Raw genomic sequence first — 19,503 nt, forward strand, 5'->3', positions numbered from 1 at the left:
ATGTTTAAAATAAAACTTTTGAGATTTTTTAAAGATATTTTTTATGGAAGAAGTAAAAATGAAATCTTGGGATAGAGTTGAAAACAATGTCACGTAATTCCTATGGAACATATTGGCATTCCTTAACTATAAAATCAGCTTTTGAAAATATTTTTTATTCTGAAATTGAACTCAAGCTCAGTGTAGATAGAGAGTGAACCTAGAACATGCAATGTCTTAGGTCCAATCCAGTTCCACAGACATGCATCAAATTCAAATTAACTTGAAACATCAGAAAGTACAGCAATAATTCTTTATCTAAGTAAATAAGGCAGATGATCTCGCTGTTATTAACCATGTCACCTTGTATAAAAACAATTCCTGAATTTTATAAATATTACCCTAACCAACTTCTAGAATGATAATCTTGCCCAATCAGGATGATGTATAGTTTTCTAAAGCACAGGTAAAGTGCTAAGTAGGTAGCTTAGCCAGTAAAGTGCTTGTGATTCCAATGCCGGTCCTTGAGTTTACATTTCCATTACTAATATACAATTAGGGTTCCCTGCACTGGGTAGTTGAGACAAATGGATGACTGGAGTTTGCCAGCCATATTAGTTGAGTCAGTAATCTTCAGATATAGGGAGAGTACCTATCACAAAAGTAAGTAAGTAAGTAAATAAGGTTAATGATTAATAAAAACTCTGGTCTTCACACACAAGTGCACATGTGTATGTGAAAACACACATATACAAACACATACCAACATACACCATACATATGTACACACACACAAAATAACGACACAAGGCTAAATGACGGCAAGCTATCCAGTTTTTGAAAATGAATGAATCTAATTAAGCAGCTTGACTGTAGTGAGATCACATCTGCATTTCTACTGGCCACATTTATATTCTGTGGAAATAACTTGAGAAGTTCCGATGACTATCTAAGAGTTTCACGTCAAGTTTGAAAAGAAACCTTTGGGGACTAGAGAGATAACTCCACTGTTAATGACATGCACTGCTCTTTCAGAGGACCACACATAGGTCAGTTCCAGGCACCCGCATCAGGCAACCTTTAACCACCTATCCCGCCAGTTCCAGGGGATCTGACATACTTTTCTGGCTTCTGCCGGCACTGAACACAAACCAACCCCCGTCAACCCCCACACAGACAAAGTCATATATGCGGGTTTTTAAGTTTTTTTTTAAATAAAAACGATGTATCATAACTTTATCTCAAAGACTTTTTCTTAATGCTACTAGAGTGTTTATTGTTTTTCTTCAGTGGCTCCTTTTCATGGTAAAAGAACAGTAGATGAGTATCATAACTAAGATGTTTACTCACTGACTCAAAAAATGAATATTAAAGAAGTCATATAGAATTCTGTGGGAGAGATAGGGATGGAAGCAAGATTTGGGATGTAAATAAATAGAATAATTGATTAATAAAAAAGAGTCATATAGCCTTAAAATGTCAGATAGGGTTTTGCATAATTGATAACTTGAACCCAATTTCTTCAAAAATCTAGAAGTCAGAGAGGTCATAAAATATTTATTTCCTCCATCTGTGAACAGGGATAAGGGCCAATGTCAAACAAAATCATTTTGATATAGTATGTATCACTTAAAAGAAAGAAATGGTTACCAGATGTAAATGAAATTTAGGTATTGATAACAGGGATGTATTTAAGTCCTTTCTATTCTACTTAACAGCTAAGACAATTGAGTATATCAACTCATAATGAAAAACTAGCGCAGGTTAGGGAATTTAGCTCAGTGGTAGAGCGCTTGCAAGCACAAGGCACTGGGTTCGGAACCAGCTCCGAAAAAAAGAAAAGAAAAAAAGAAAAGAAAAAGAAAAACTAGCGCAATGTATAACAAAATAAATCCAATGATCCATTTTGTTAGAAGAAAACATTAAGTATTTTATAATTTCAAGGATGTTTAAAGGTGACAAACTTTAGATTTGAAATCATAATAATTTTTTTAAATCACACCTTTCTGTCATATTTACTATCTCAATCAGAGGGGTTCTAGATGAAACAAAGCATGCCTTTGTGTACTTGACACACTGAATGTAAATAAAGTCTAGCTCGAACTCCCAAGTATACAGATTTATGTCCTCCAGCTTTATTTGTTTTTGTGACATCGAATTCTACCTCTGAACTGGCAGAGTGATGACAAGAATTTCAGACGCGGATCAACCTGGCGAAGGCAGTTCCCTCCTCGCGAGGTACACGGAATCAGCATGATGCCTGGATCCTCAGAAACATTACCAGCTGGATTCAGGTTGACCACAACATCTGGGCAGTCCAGAAAAATGACGACAGATGGTACAGTAGTTTTACATTTCTGTTTATGAAGGAAAAAATCTTGCCTAGACAAAGCTATACAATGCTTCAACTTTGCATACCCTTCTAGAACTGATTTTTTCCCCTAAAATTAGTTCGCTTTGCTTGAAATTTACTTTGCTTTTACCAAGAAGAAGACTATTTGAAAACTCCCAATGCATGAATCCATGACAGTTGATATGCATTTGAAAAATAAATTACATCCCCCCAAATAGCTCCACTAATGTCCACATCTAGGAAAAAAAAAAACACGCATCTTCATAATCTGTGTTTCTTTACGCTTCTATCTCAAAAATGAATATGCCATTTAAAATGGAGTTTGGATTTGAACTCAAATCCCAATAAAATGGGAAATCACTGTACTGGCTCTTTTACATGTTGAAATATTACAAATTTTATAGTTTACCTTTCAAAACTCATCAGACATGTTTATCTCTTACCAAGGCGGAAAGCCTTAAATAAGCAAGCCCAAACATGAGAAGAGAATCGAACAAACACAAAACCAACAGTGATTTACCAATCACATCTCCTTCTGTGAACATTAGACTTTTGATTCATCTTTCACAAAAGGAAAACAGTCATTCTGGACCAACAACTTAGAATAATAATAGAAATCCCCAAATTGTATCTGTTTGGTAGGCATTAAAGAAAAATAGTCTTCCTCTTATTATCGAGATAATAATCTAGACTCTTCATTTCTTTTCGAGCTGTTGTGGCAATTAAAATTCATCTGAGCATAAAGTGCAGTCTTTTGATCTACACTTCTTTTAGCGGGTTAATATTTTGGAACTTGTTAGCAAGGTTCGTGAATAATTTACCGTGACTGAAATTAGCATAGATGTTTGCCGTTACATAGAGGAAAAACAGCACAACCCACAGTACTGTGTTCTCTGAGAGTAATCTTTACAACAAAAGCAGACTCACCCCTGGGAGGCGCTTTGCTACAGATTTCATCTAAGGAGGAAAACACAGCAAGGGGAGAGCGCAACTGAACTGCACTCGGGTAAATTGTCATTAGTCTCTGGGTCTAGAGGAGAGGACCGTGAGGGGCTTCCGTCTGAGACAAGACAGTCTCCTAATATCTTCAAGATCCCTTTACGCAGAGAAAAATCAATCTCTCTCATCTACTGTCTGAGAACCTCTAAAGCCCTTTTCTCATTTGCAGTTGCTTCATCAAGACTGCAGAGGTTAGACAACTCCACTGTTCGCACATACTCATGTTGACAAGTCACTCAAAGGAGGCAGCACTGACCTGCTGTGAGTAGTTTCTCTTGGCCGACCAACAACAAACCAACAGAAAGATGGGATTTCAGACTCTAGTCAATACAGTCCATGCCCTTTGGTATGGCCTAGACATGCAGAGGTGATCGCCCCCCCCCCCAAAGAATCTTTAAACCGTAACTCTTCACCCAGCATTTGCTATCATTCCCTGTCTGCCGTGCTTTGAGGCCCACCTTTTGAAGGCCTGTCACTCAGTCACTTCACATTACTGGGTTGCTAAGCATCTTACTTTCGGGGCATTTTCTTTTGACTCCATATTAAGAGTCTGGCATTTGAAGAAAATTAGAGACCTCAAGTGCCTATCTTAGAAGGAAGTCAGAGTAGAGCAATAGAAATTTGTGCAAGTTCACAGCCAAATTTATAAGAGACAGGAATTAGATGTGCATTGATATTAACAACAAAACTAAATATAAAAATATTGAAATCTCAACATCTTATTTTCTATCACTGTGATTTGTATTTGCTGAAATGAAGTATAAATTTGAAGAACCTGGGAAATATAACATAGAAACGAAAGTTATAAGAATTAGGAATAGATATTGCATAGAATTTTTATGAACATATAAAGTATGACATTTATGAGGAAATTTTGGGAAGTATTGATATATCAATACATGAGACTTTATGTTAAAACTTCCATATATTTAAAATTTGCTTCCTAGATTTATAAACTCTAAATGTGTGAAAAATACATTAATCTAAAATTTGGGTATTCCAAACTACTGTATCATATTCAATGAGATGATATTTGGGAGAAAATATTTTTCAACTGTGATTACGCCCAGAGATGGGAGAAGGAAATGGTAGAGCAGCCTTCTTCCTGTGCTTTTTACCTGTTGCCTTGTATCAACACCTATGTACAGCATATCATTGCCCTTAGGAGACTAACGAAGGGGCTAACATGCTGCCTTACGTGGGACAGTAATTAAGGAAACTGAAAACAAAAAAAGCACTCAAATTAATTTCTCAAAAGTCAAAAATGTAATATAAACATTTTGTGATATGTAATTCAGTCTCACTAGTCATGGCGTACAATACATAACCATTTGGCTAAATAAGAGACTTTTCAAAATATTGTTCATAGCAGATTCAACATATAGCATAATAATTTTCTCATAAACTTAATAATTCACCAGCTCATGAATGACTAATATGTTCAGTAGTGCTTGCTGCCTAGCTCTAGACTCATGAGTAGAATTTATCTTGAACTATCTGCAATTTTTCCTGCATGTTATTCTAGTTCATATCTTTTTTTAGTTTTTAACCTTTAAATGGAATAAGAATATTAATAGGATAATCAAAGGCAATCTTTACTTTTAGTTTGGTAAGAAATTAGATTGAATGTTATGAAAAATAATCCTAAACATACTTTATATTACTCTTTTGTGTCAGTAATAGTAATGAGATTTTCCCATGCAATGTCACATGGCTGTAATCTATGGCGTCATACATACTATTACTGCTAAAATGGAGACATCAAAACATGCTGTTTTATGTTTTGTCACGATCAAAGAAAACCATCATTTTTAAAACTCTAAAATATATGAACTAGAATATAAATTTATTCTTTGGAATATGCCAACTCAATCCAGTTTAATAATTAGCAACCTAAAAATCTTCGGAAGGCATGCTGACATTTTATATGACTTATCTGTTTCTAATACACCCATACTTTCCCTGAAGTTAAACAAAGTCCACTAAATGCTTAAAGATAAATACGTAAATAAATGAGTGGAGAATAGTAAATGTCACACGATCTGCTGTAAGTTGCATCCTCCATACCTTTCCTTGCACTGGGGTTCTAGCAGAGGCCTGTGTAAGCAGTATGGAGGTATACGCCAGGCAAAGGTGTGGGATCCACTGGCTGGAAGTTGGCTGTGAGCTCACGCTCTATGTCCCCTTTCCTAGATGTCGTCTTTTCTGTCTACACGACCTAAAGTGCACTACTGCCTAAGAAGACAAATGGAGAAGTCTTTGTGAAGACTGAACTCTAAAGGAATAATATAAGTAACGATTTACCAAACGTTAAATATGTGACTCTGGGGGGAGTTGGGTCTTGGGTTTGATTAGTTTACTATGATTGTAATAAAATGTTTAAGTCATCTGATGTAAGAGCATCATCCACGTCATAAATTCTGAACATCTGATGCTTTTATGAGATGGAACCACTCGTTTTTTTCATGTTGTAATATAATAGGCATTTATGTATTACTGTGTATCATTTCTTTTTAAAGGTGTAAGTCTTCTGTAAATGGATATAAATATGATTTTTTTAAAAAAATAAAATATATGGTTCATGGAGTCTCGAGTGCAAACATTGAACAATTCCAAGTACTGTTTGTATTTTACCATTTCACCATTTATACGGTTTTTGAACTGTAACAGTCAATCAATATGTTTCTTAGAAGTGTGTTTCATGCTTCGACATGCTTCTCCTTCAAGTCTGTCATACTTTAAAGCTGAACACCTGCCTCTGATCATGTGATTTAACCTGGAGCCCAAAATGACCTTTAAAGGCAATCAGGGATGTGATACCCTCTCTCTCTCTCTCTCTTTACAAACGCACTGTGATGGCTCAATCTGTTTTAAAAGAAAACAAAGCCAAACTGTTTACAAGAGTCAAATGCAATGATTTTAAAAATTTATATTAAGAAAACCATTACCTAATCGTGTTGCCTGTGGACCAAGAAACACACACACACACACACACACACACACACACACACACACACACACATTTTATTAAGAACTACACGTTCATAGAAACACCCTGAACTTCCAGCCAGCACTGGACAGTGAATGTCAATCATTGTAGAGTCTGAGGTCCATTTCCACTAGGGGTGGGGTGGAGGGGCAGAACCCCATAACCCACCCCTTTTTAAAATCACTGTTAACAGGGCATTAGCCAGACTCAAGTCTGATATCACAAGCCTTTAGCTGAACTAACCATTTTTTGTGACTTCCCTGAATTCCCTTTCATCAGAGGAAATAAAGACAGAATGGATTAACATTAACATATATAGTGTATAAAAACGTAAAGATGAGTAATCTTTTTCTTGTGGCTTTTTTTGGTGGTGTCACTGTTGTTTATTCTTTATTGATATGGGAGATTTCAAAGTGAAACCTATTTAATAATACCATTGACTAACTGCTGTTTTCCTGCTGCTTGGTCTTATTAAATGCAAGACCTGTCATTAGTAAATTATATTTTTTTTGTATTTTAATTCGTTATATTTGCACGTACATTTGTTTCAATGTCTATTTTTGTTGAACAGATTCAATCAAAAGGTAATGGTAACAGAAACCCTCTCCATTGTCAATAAAAAAAAATGCTTCCAGTTTTCTGCTTAAGCTTTGTTTTCTAGTAGTATAACATTTAACGATTTATTTGAATTACAAAAAAAAAAAAGATATTCAACGATTTCGAATGCAACTTTATTTAAAATCGAGTCTGCCACTAGAGGGAGATCTAAACCTGCTGATAGAAGTGGTTTGGTTAAAAAAAATGAGTAAAAACAATGTGAAAGAACATTGAGACTCTTTTTTTTATTAATTTATTTTTATTGGATATTTTTTATTTACATTTCAAATGTTATTCCCTTTCCCGGTTTCCCAGCCATAAGCCCCCTATCTCACTCCCCTCCTCTTCTTCTACAAGGGTGTTCTCCCTCCCCAACCACCCCCCCTTCCCGCGCCCCACCCCCAACCCACCCTAGACATTCCCCTACATTGGGGGATCCAGCCATGGATTCATCTAAATGAAAGAGAGAAACTCTGATGGCCATACGGCAGAAAGATTTATATTCACGTTTAATATACCTGTGTGACGAACAATTTTGCATAGTAGTAGTGAAATCCTCGTGATAACTAACTGGTAAAGAAGGACATCTTATTTTGTCAAACGGCATTCCATGTTCCAGTTCAAGTACCGGCAGTCTGCATGCTTTGGGGTAGAATGGCATGGTCAGAAGCCTGTACTAGAGAAAACTGCTCACCTCGTTGACACAAGAAATGGAGTAAGAGGCCGCTGCTGAGGACACACAGTTCCCTAAGAGGGCACGTTTCAGTGATTTGAACACTTTGCATCAGCATTACCCTGGCCCGGGCATTCAGGACAGAAGCTTTTGGGGAATAATCAATATCCAATTACATCAAGCGCTCACACTGTCTCCAAAAGCAGTTTCTTCCCTTTAGAAATTACGTGAAAAATACTGAGGATTTGTAATAGGTACTAAGAGTGTGGTATTGAATCACTTGCCTGGAGAATGAGGTAAAATATGCCTTAATACATATGAAAAATTGAGTCAGTTTTATTTCTGGGTGCTTTTTGTTTTTGTTTTTTACCTTTAAACATCGATGATAGGAATTCAGGGACATTAGATTATCGGACCAAGCCCTTGCAAATACAACTTCATATAAGTAAAACAACCTTTTGACATGTAAAACAAGTTTCACTTATAATAGCTACTTAGTGTATTTTTATGGCGGAAAAAGTAGTCATGCTCTTTAAACGTTAAAGGTACTTTTTATTTTCATTCCGCATGTGTCTTACAAATTTAAAAATTTCATAAAATGAAAGATCACAGAGAAGTCATCAAGGTCAATTTAAGTATGGTCACATTTCTTGGATTATGTCATTGCTATCAGAGACACATTGAATTCAAAATATTTTAGATGCAATTTGACAAACAAAACAAGCAACGCCAAAAACCTTATGGTGAGATTTTAAAACAGAACATTCTTTAATTTCCTCCCAAGTTACTAAGCAGTCTGATGACTTCATTTTAGGACCACAACGTGATCACTGCCTCTAGTCTGCAGGGGAGATGGATTTCCTCATTGAAACAAGAAAAACAGCTCCTTTCCATGTGTGAAAAACTGTTTTCTGTTTGTTTGTTTTGTCCATTTTGTTTACTTACTTTTTAAGATTCTTTCTACTGGAAAATAACTATGCTTACTTGCTGATGTGTCCGTTCAGGTCTGAGAAAGAAGAAAATCTACAAATGGTCCAAAGATGAAAACTTTACTCAAGTCTTAGATCTGCTTGAGTTTCTTCTAACTTGCAAATATCAAAATGAAAAATTTAGTTAAAGCACCTGATTCATGTGGAGAAAGTAATGAACTGTATTTTGATGCTAACATATTAAAAATCATTGATTTGTAATCCCAACAGTTGTGATAATGGGTAAAATGTACATGTACAATGAATAATTCAAGAAACTCAACAGCTACAAGTTACAAAATGTTAGTTTAATTCAGAATACCAAAATAATTAAAGATGATAAGATATTGTTTTCAATGTTACCAATAAAGAAGGTAGTTTAATGAATAAGACTTCCTTTTGAGAAGCCATTTATTATCCATTTTTGCCCCCAAAGTTGCCTAAAATGGAGCCTTTATCTAAGAGCCTTTAAATATAAAGGAGCCTTTATACATATATAACTTTTAACAAATAAATTGCAATCTGTTAATTCTCACCTATATTTCTTGTATTTGGACTTATCAGTTAGAACACAGACCAAAGAGGCCTAAAACAAGAGCTCTATATAAGATACGCATAGCTTTTATGGCCAGTAAATGCCTATCTGTTGTTGCTTATTTATATTTCATTTTTGGGCTATTCTGTGAGGACATTGTGCTCTTCATCATGTTTCCAAAAGAATCCGAAGAATTGAGAAATTATTCCAAGTCCTCTCAGAGATTCAATGAACACAGTAAACTTTTTGTAATTTAAATATACATTCTAACAATAATAACAAGTGTAGAGCTCTAAGCTGGTTAATCAACAATTTCTTTCTGCTCTATTAAATGGGTGAATTTCTATAAATTTATTAAAGGCTTAATTCCAGTTTTTAAAAGGCTCCATCGTTTTATAGAAGAAATGTATGTTAGACCATGATTTTAGATGATTTGAAATTTATTCAAATTCAAATTAAAATTTGCACTAAGAGTAAATGTTTGGGGTTCTCTTGAAAACCAGAGGCTCTTGCAGTATTGGTACAGCCTCTCTCCTGAGCCATTTCTCTGGGATCTGATAGAACTGCACTCTTGATGGAGTGCATGGTTTTCTAGTATTTAAGGCTGTGCATTGTTCTTAAAAATCACTTGTTGGGATATGCACCTCAAGAACCAACATGAATTCATTGAGCACCAGTGATCCAGCTCAGTGGAAGATGCTTTCCTATCACGCACAAGGCTCTGGGTTCAACCCTTATAGGAGGAAAAAGTACTACTTTGGAACTAACCCCAGCAACTATGAATAAGAGGCAGGGGGACAAGGATTTGTGAGGACAACCTAGGAAACACATCCTTGTCAGAGGTGAGGGAAGACAGAGAGAGAGACAGAGAGACAGAGAGAGACAGAGACAGACACAGAGAAGAGAGAAGGCTCATTGATATTGGCAAAGTTCTGAAAATGTATTGAGATCTAGCAGAGGATGAAAAAATTTCAATTTCTTATAAGATCTTTCTTGTTACTTTTTTCTAGGTGAAGGGCATCCCTTGATTCCATAGAAAGACGAAAGCATCCAGATACACAGAGTGAACCATGACAGGGGATTGCAGAAGTCTTTATCTCCTCAAAATATTTGGTGGAAGGATAGCTAGGTTCTCTGCCAGATATATGCCTCCCCTTACCCCGTAACAAGCAACCAGGCAGTGGTGCTTGACCCTGGGTCCTGTGTTGCTAGGCAGCCTATCCTGTCTTGCTAATTACCTGGAAGCATGGCAGTCATCTTTAGAACAGTAAACAACATTGGAGTCTCTACGATAGCATTGTAAATTATATTCTGACTTAGATTTCAGTTTAGATTTTGATCAACGTGTGGCTGATTTTTATCTCCAGAAAGTGCATTTGTAGTACAGATATTCTCCACTAAAATGTGTTTGGGAAGCACACGAGTTAGCAAAGCCATACTCCTTAACATGCTCCTTAACACACGCGATAGTGTAGAATGATCCATGTTACAGAAAAGAGGTAAGGGGGCAAACAGGTTTCCGCGAAACACAATGTACAGCCTTTCAGGGGCCACCAGACTAACTACACACTACAGCTCATAGCTCAGTTGATGAGAAATGTTTTCTTCAAGTATTTACTTGTAGAAAATAGAAGACCTAGATCCAGCTAGAAAGTTAAGACAAAGGGATTCAAAAGAGTAAACATCACAAAGCCTGCTTCAGTACTTCTTCGATGTGACCAAAAATGCTGGGGTCCTCAATTGTAGGGGTTACCTGAAAATAAATGGCCAGTGTCAGATGAGCAACCTCCCTTGAACTTCATTGTGAATAATAATAATAATAATAATAATAATAATAATAATAATAACATGTTTTGTTTTACTGCCCATTTTTGTTGTTGTTTTAACTTCATTTTGATTTTTTTGAGAAAGAGTCTCATGGGTACTGGTTGGCTTCAAATGCCTAGGGTAGGAAAACCCAGTCTTGCTTTACCTCACAAATGCTAGGACTATAGGCATATAGAGTATATACCCCCAATAATTTTATAAAACACCCACAAGATAGGGAACTTCCAGCCAAATACTTAAATATTCATCTTCAGGGATAGTGAAGGAAAGAGTTTGTTTAGCAAAACTGTTGATATTTCTACATATTTCTCCAGAGTTTTTGTTCATTTATTTTGAAAATTGCTTAGAACATTATTATTATTGTTGTTGTTGTTGTTGTTGTTGTTGTTATTACTATATAAAAGTCTTGATGAAATTAAAGGTGACCATGCCAATAGCATGCCTTGACACTGAAATACACATGTGTTTGAATCAGTCCAGAGTTTCAAAAAATGATTCCCTCACATAACAGTAAAAAGCAATTAGATGTCATATGTTAAAACATTTCAGACTTCTCAGATGCTTCACTTTCTCATCATGGATGGTCATTAGTGACTGAAATCAAGCGACCTGCACGTTTAGTTCAAAGGAAAGAATTTCTGCAAGTCTGTTTGAAATTTACAAAATTGCCGAGAGCAAAGTTCACACGAGAGCTCCTAGGATGAAGCACGTGATCTTAACCAACACTTCCTTCTCAAGCTCTCCTTACAGATTAGGAAAATGGTTCGGTGGAGATAGAATTCAGGATTTAAAATCTTAACCTAATAAAGCTTTTCTGGTGCCAAAGACGTCATGAAAATTACTCCAGCAATAAAGATTCTGATTCATTTACCTTATAGGGCTTGCCATTGACCAGGGCAGACAGGGTAGACCGTGGAATTTTGCCAGACCTGGTTTTGGGTAACTGTTTGACGAAAACTGCATTTCGAAAAGCAGCCACCGGGCCAATGCTCTGCCTAACATGTTTCACAATCTCTTCCAAAACTTGTTCTTCTGTTGCATTTACGTCTAGGGAGAAAGTCGAGCTGTTAAGCACCAAATTAATGCCACTCATTCCGGGCCAAACAGTCAGGGATGACAAACGAGACTCACCTTTCTTCAACACGCAGAGTGCTAATGGGACATGACCTTTCAAGGGGTCTTCCTTGCCAACCACAGCGCAGTCAGTCACAGTGCCGTGTGAAAGGACTGACTGTAGTGAGAAGAGACGTGCCGTTAGGTGACATGTATGATTATAATCTTAACACATAAGAAACCCATAAGAACAACAGTATCAACCAATTAGACCACTCAAAGCTCCCAGGAACTAAACCACCAATCAAAGAGTACACGTGGAAGGACCCGTGGCTCCCGCTGTATCTGTAGCAGAGGATGGCCTTGTCTGGCATCAAGACAAGAAGCCCTTGGTCCTGTGAAGGCTTGATTCCTCAGTGTAGTTAAATGTCACGGCTTGGAGGTAGGAGGGAGTGGGCGGGTGGGTGAGCACCCTCATAGAAGCAGGGGGAGGAGGAATGGGAGAGGGGGTACCAGGAAAAGGGATAACATTTGAAATGTAAATACACAAAATATCCAATAAAAAATCAAGAAAGAAAAAGAATCATGAAATCCAGAGCTGCTGTCCAGAAATTCCCGACTGGTTCGCATCACTACCTCTGAGGTGAATAGTTAGAATTGTCACGGTTGTTATTAAGGGCTGACGGTGACAAAGAGAAATTACTTAGCTTTCCCAGAAAAGGAAGAGAGTGTTGCTTCTTCTTAATTGCTTATTAATGAAATCAAAGAACGTGCTGTAACAAGTATGTAAACAAAGCCTACAGGCCTTTAACGGGAAGCCTTGAGTACATTTGACTTCATTTCATTGCCGCCTATTTAATGAGGATGCCCATGATGAAGGGGTGAATTTATTTTTGAGGAATAAACACAGTATTCTGTTCAATGGGTTGTCCTTCCACCTAGAGAGGGATTTTTTAGCACTTAAAGGAGGTTTGCCATGAAAAGGAGATGACAGTAAGAATATATGGGTAGATGTTTACCTCACAAGGAGGAGGGGGCACAAGAAAATCTCAGCGAAACAATGCAACATCCAATCAGATGAGAAGGAAGTGGGTGAGGCTGAGAGCGGAGGAAGACAATGGTGGTTGTAGATGAGAAGCCGCTACCTACTAAACGGGAGCTGTTTAGGGAACTTAATTCAACTTTTATTTTAGCCACACTGGGAAAGGATGAAGCAGCTTCAGGAAGAGGCATCACAAGGTCACAGTGAATTTTTTAAGCATATTTTTTTACTGTAGCCATAAAATTATAATGAACTAAGCAGAAAGTAGAAACTTCACAATAGAATGTACCCTCACATATCCACAATCTCCCTGACACACCGGTACCAAAGCGGCAGATTTATTATTAAAAAGAACTAATATTGGACATTGCCATTACTCTTGTCCACATACTTGTGCATCTTTCCTGGAATCTATAGGTTCTAACAATTTATGAGATGTGTCACCACTGTACAACATACAGAATTGCCTGGCTTCCATACAACTGCTTTGCCTGACCATCCATACCCCTATCCTTGAACGCTTAATAACAATGATCATTTTGCTTTATCCAATAATTATCCATTTAACTAGAACCATACTGCATATATTTTCAGACTGGCTTTTTATAGCAAAGAGTAAATCTAGAGAATCACAGACTTAGTATGATTTCAGTATGGAGAATAACTATTGTGGGAGTGTCAGTTTAGACAGGGTAATACTCTGAGAGTCTTATATACTGAACTCTGGTAGTACATACAAACACATACTAAGAAGAATAGTCAATATGTGATAATATTTTGGATCTGTGGTGTGAATAATCTAGAGAAATTAAGGACAACCGTGTAAGGTGGGTAGATGATGATTCAAGATTTTAGTTAGAAATAGTGGGCTTAGGAAAAATCACCATGGAGATGTGACCTTCAGATGCCTTGATGATACCCAAGTGGAAGAGTTGTATACAGGGATCTGAGAGGATTCATGAACTGACTGTCTACATTTACATGTGACCCACCAAAATAGGACAATGGAGGTTTTAGACACATTGTGGAACAAAGTAGCAAGAAGAAAAGTTTGAAGGATGTAAGAAACTCCAATATCTAATGGATACACACACACACACACACAGACACACACACACAGACACACACACACACACACACACACACACACACACACACACACACACACACACACAGCACCTGGCAAAGTAGAATAAGAAGTCAGAAAGACCCAGTAAATAGAAAAAAACACAACAAAAATTAGGAATATGCCACCTTTAAAATTCAAGTGTTTAGTTGTTGTTTTTGTTTGTTGATGTTGCTGGTTGATTGTATTCTTTTATGCAGCCACCGTGAAACTGCAGTTTCTTTCTTTGCAAAATGCTCAGACTGCTCAAGAAACACAAAGTCATTAGGTACAGATCCAATGTGTGACCTCACATGGTCCTGATTGTTATAGAACTCAAGACTGCATCCCTTCTCTGAGGTCCTGGGTTGTAAGTATTTCCATGCACAGAGCAGAGAGTAACACATGCTAAATTAGTTCTTTAAGAAAGGAATTCATTGTCTGTCTGTAGACCTTCCAAACGGCTTTGCATTTTTATAATCTTAATCTTCACATTTTTAAACTCCATATGTTGAAAATACAGACATATGTTGTGCTGGATTTTCTTAGGTAGTTTCTATAGTTGGTTGCAAGTCTTGATAACAGAGTGCTTATGAAGAACAAGCTAACAGAATGCTCACTCAGAGTAAGCAACATTAAGATTTGGTGGGCTACATAGTGTCTATTTGACTGGATGAATGAAGAATGGCTATTTCACTTGGTTAACTAGAGTTGGTACCATCAACCAAGTGTTCAATGATGCCCCAAGCCTCTGCAACCTAGTTTGTAAGATGCTAACGTCATCTAGTCAAAGGATGCTTATTGAATGCTTCTTTCAATTTGGTTGTGTAACTAGTTAGACAAAACTTGTAACCAAATATAAATACCAAAATTTCCACATTGTCCTTCTTAACAATTACCATTAAGTTGCTTCACTTTTCTATCTTTAATGGGGACACTTGGGGAACTGATTAGGGAACTGCTGACTGTTTTTAAAAGACAAGGATAATTTGTGAACCAATCACACAGGTCCCTGGAATCTAATATCACACTCAATAGGCACTAGAAAGGAAGAGGGGAGACTTTCTTAGTTTTTCTACTAATGGCATTGCCATGGCCAATGATAGTTTTAAGTGAGCAATTTAGGAGAAAAGCATCAAAATGCATGGTGACAACATCTGAGATCAAGAAACCAATCAAAACCTCAGGGGGAGGACAGTGAAAGTTCTGTCCATGCATTACCTACACATGAAGCCAAAGAACTGGTGATAATGGACTTACTTTAAGGACATGAGACAGGAGTACTGCTTAAAACACAACTCTCTCGGCAAATATCTGTCATGACTGTTCCAAGTATGGCCACTTTTCTATAGGCCACTTTAATGAATTTATAAGATCCTAAGTCCTGAAGGAAACATACTCATGCTTTGAAGGTACATTTTAATAATTTTACATACAAGCAACATTAAACAGACTCAATAGGTTCAATTTACATTTACATACATACATACACACACACACACACACACACACCAAGCAAAATAGCTGACTTGAAAACACTGTACTTGATCAGATTGACCTTTCCTGGGAAAAATGTACAAAGAGACAGCCCTGGGCATCCCAGGAATTGTTTTGACAGTGGATTCCCACACAGCCAGAGATATTGTTAGGTTAATTAGTGAACTGGAATTTTAGTTACAAATAAAGGATGAAGTTTGAGGGTCCAACTTCTTCCCCACAAACACTGTCTACAGCCTAAGAGCAAGCTGAGTCAAAGGTCTCACGCTGGCTCCTACTCACGTTGCCACGCTAACACTGAACTAGAAATGTTAAGTCACCAATTTCACGAGAATCCTTTGAACTTCCTCCAAGTTTCTCAGTTCTCCAGCTCTGTGCTAGGCTTTGAAAGATTAATCAGTGTTTAAAATAGATCTTATTACTAAGTAGTCACAGAAGGCTATTTCTTGTACAGGGATCTGCAAGAATAATGTCCTTTTAAATTTATAAAAACCATGTGACAGCTCCATTTTCTTGTACAAAGAATGGGAAGAACAGATTTTTCTCAAATATTTCTCACAGCAATTTTTCATAGACTATCTGATGACTTCATGTTCACTAATTTAATACCCTTTAAATTTTTATTTAGCCTTCTAATTAGTTATCTAAATCCAAGAACTCAGCCCTAAAATCTTATATACACAAGCAATACTAAACACCCAGAAATATAAATATACTTATGTATACTATAATTTTACAATTTAATTATATTTAACTACATGTAATAAGTATAATATAAAAATAAAAATATAGAGAGATTGATATATAAAGATATAGATTGATATATATGTATCAGAGAGGTAGATAAATAAGAGATGAGATGGATATAGAAATGGTATAGATTTATATGAGAAGAGGCCATAGACTTGAAAAAAGGTATTTAAGAGGGATTAAAGGGAGTAAAAGGAAAAGGTACTAATATTACTATATTTTAATTTAAGAATTTAAATAGCAAAAAGTTTAAAATTTTTATTTTAGTAAATCTAAAAATAATAGCTATTTTTACCCTATAAAAAACATCAATTAGCTATTATGTCTATAGAGATGGTCTTTTCAGTACTCTCACACCCTTGCATTCTTTTGAAATACACTAAAACATGAACTTCTGGTTACCACAAATTATAGTCATGTGAAAACACATCACGTTCTACTTCTAAAAGTGTTAACATCTGAGCCTTCCTCAGCAAAAACTATTTAGAAACTAAATAGAAAAGTTGGGTATTTCAATAAGAGATAGCAAAATTCTTAGAACACTGCGGGCAACCACTGTATATTAATTTTCTGAGATTTTTATCAGGAAAATGCCAATGTCATTGAGTCTACAGGAGATTCCAAATTACAGAAAAACAAGCCAGGTATGAAATGAAGCCGTTAGGTCTTATTAAGCATAAATATTCAATAAAAGTTAATCATGTATTTATATAAAGAGAGACGTTAGATTAAAGGGGTAAGAAATAGTCTAAGACCCTGTAACAACGCTTCTGGTAGAAAACAATAACACTGGCCTGTTCTTTTTATTTTTCCACCTTATCTGCTTATTTCACATTGTGTAAACTCAGCTGTTACACACAGTAAGAGGAACATTAGCCGAGACATAAAAATTCACAACATATAATTGAAGACAATAACACTTTTCATTCAGAAAGTAAGGAAACTACAAAAACCGGCTGGTAAAAGCTCTGTGAATGGCGTCTTCATATTTTGATTAGATAGGCTACAAGAAATTCGTATGAACTTTGGTGCTAATCTTCTAGGAGCAAGAAATAGAAATGAAATGTTTGTGCAACTAGAACCACCATTTGACAACATTTCAAAATACCTGAAGCAAAAATTTTCTATTTCAGGTTATGAGAAAATGCTCCCATTTAAAAATAAGATAGTATTATTATAATACAAAATGATGGCTGAATGTTCTAGGATATTTTATGATATTTTATTCAAAAATACCACACTGACTGACACTAAAGGAAAAAGTAGTAGTCATCAGTACAATAAAAATTAGGTTTTAATATTTAGCGTGACATTGGACAAGGCCATTAGAGAGGATGAACCTACCAATTACAAGAAGAATTGGACTTGCGAATCTTCTGATCCTGATACGCTGACTTATTGATCATGTGAGCCTAAATAGTCTCCTTCATTAAATTGTTCTTTGTTTATTCCATGTAATAATAGAACTATTCTGCAGTTTTGGATAAGGGAAATTTTAAATAATTAGATCTACCTTACCTTTTCTAACTGCAATGAACTCTGACAAGCTAAAATCCCTACAATACGTTTCATGCTTACAAAATACCCATAGTTTATCTATATTTTACATGTATACAAATGGCAAGGTTAAGGAGGCTGTTTGTTTTTTGGAGTGTTTCACGAAGCTCTCAGAAATCAACAATTATATACAGATTTCCTATTGTAAGTTCAGAGCTCTAGAAGTTATGACGTGAAGCTGTTTCACAAATTTGATGTAAAATTAGTTGACTACGTTTTCCATTTACCATTTCTATGCTTGATTTTTATTTTTATTTGATTTATTTCTTATATGCAGTGATGGGTTTAAAAGGAAATGTTTACTGGCATTCTTGTATACTTTGTGAATGTGCACTCCCTTGCACCTTCCTGTTACTCCGGTCTGTGCCTCCCTCGACCCTCTTCCAAGAGAAATAGATTCTTTTTCTAAAATGTAGAAGTTCCAAAAGGTATATACAAAAGAAATTCAATAAAAGCAAGCAAGGAAGCAAACAAACAGAACAAAAAATCAACAAACCAACCAAACAAACCGAAGTCTGCTCGTCTTGCCAGAGGCCCACAAGAAGGAGTAAAGGAAGTTTGGAGTAGGCTTTATCTACCCTACTGAACCAGGTCCGACTCATGACCACACCACTTCACACTTCACACCAAGCGAACACAAAATAAGCCGAATTCTCTCTTTTTTCCTTTCATAATCAAAAAGCACATCCTGGGGGGGGGGTTGGGGGGGAGGAGGAATCTCCCTACTTACTCGCTACTAAAAACATAAGAGAAACTCATGACTAATGTCCTTCCCCATCGGGATCCATCAAGACCCAAGAACAGATCTTTGTGGACTTGCCCTGCTCTTCTCCAGGAAATGAAGGCCATAGAGAGATAAACCCAGGTAACATACGGCAAAGTGAAGCATCAGCTTATCACACAGAAGACCAGCTGGCTGTCATAAGAACTGGAGGCTAGAGTGAATAAAGGCTTGGCATGCGGATTTTGTAGTTAGTTTTAAAGTCAGTATTTTATCCTGGCAGCCAATAAAGGTACAAAGCGAAATTTCCATGTTTATTGGGTAGGGGATGGGGGCTACATTAAAAAGTGAAGGCACTTACAGAAGCTTTGCAATTTTATGAACTCCCATTTGTCGATTATGAGAGGCTCTGCCAGAGCATGTCAAATACAGAGGCGAATGACAGCAGCCAATCATAGAACTGAGAACAGGGTCCCCCATGGAGGAGTTAGAGAAAGAATTGAAGGAGCTGAAGGGGTTTGCAGTCCCATAAGAACAACAATACGAACCAATCAGAGCTCCCAGGGAGTAAACCACCATCCAAAGAGTACACATGGTCAGACCCATGGCTCCAGCTGCATTTGTAGCAAAGGGTGTCCTTGTTGGGCACCAATGGGGGGAGAAGCCCTCGATCCTGCCAAGCGCCGCCCCACCCCAGTATAGGGGAATGTCAAGACTGGGAGGCAGAAAGAGGAGGGTGGTTGGTTGGGGCAACACCCTTATAGAAGAAGGGGGAAGGGAATGGGATGGGGAATTATGGACCGGAAACCGGAAGAGGGGATAACATTTGAAATGTAAATTAAAAAATCCAATAAAAAA

The 19,503-nt window shown here is 36.7% G+C and overlaps 2 protein-coding genes across 43 annotated transcripts in view; one reads left to right on the plus strand and one right to left on the minus strand.

Annotated features, from left to right (window-relative positions):
* Positions 1–6,954, plus strand: part of Ppfia2 (PPFI scaffold protein A2) — a 474,268-nt gene extending 467,314 nt beyond the window's left edge. For 28 of the 42 annotated variants that reach the window (XM_087557891.1, XM_087557895.1, XM_087557873.1 and 25 more), the window contains 3 exon segments: positions 2,158–2,317; positions 3,501–3,592; positions 5,525–6,954. In XM_087557891.1, coding sequence (XP_087414017.1) covers positions 2,158–2,317; positions 3,501–3,559 — 219 coding nt within the window. In that variant the 3' untranslated portion in view covers positions 3,560–3,592; positions 5,525–6,954. 42 annotated transcript variants of the gene reach the window in all.
* A 1,167-nt stretch (positions 6,955–8,121) lies between these two features.
* Acss3 (acyl-CoA synthetase short-chain family member 3) overlaps positions 8,122–19,503 on the minus strand; it is a 209,076-nt gene continuing 197,694 nt past the window's right edge. Inside the window, 3 exon segments of the mRNA NM_001414941.1 lie at positions 8,122–10,846; positions 11,792–11,967; positions 12,052–12,151. Of these exon segments, the coding sequence (NP_001401870.1) occupies positions 10,778–10,846; positions 11,792–11,967; positions 12,052–12,151 (345 nt within the window). The 3' untranslated portion in view covers positions 8,122–10,777.

This window comes from Rattus norvegicus, chromosome 7, assembly GCF_021556685.1.
Source record: "Rattus norvegicus strain SHRSP/BbbUtx chromosome 7, alternate assembly SHRSP_T2T, whole genome shotgun sequence".
Classification (NCBI taxonomy): domain Eukaryota; kingdom Metazoa; phylum Chordata; class Mammalia; order Rodentia; family Muridae; genus Rattus; species Rattus norvegicus.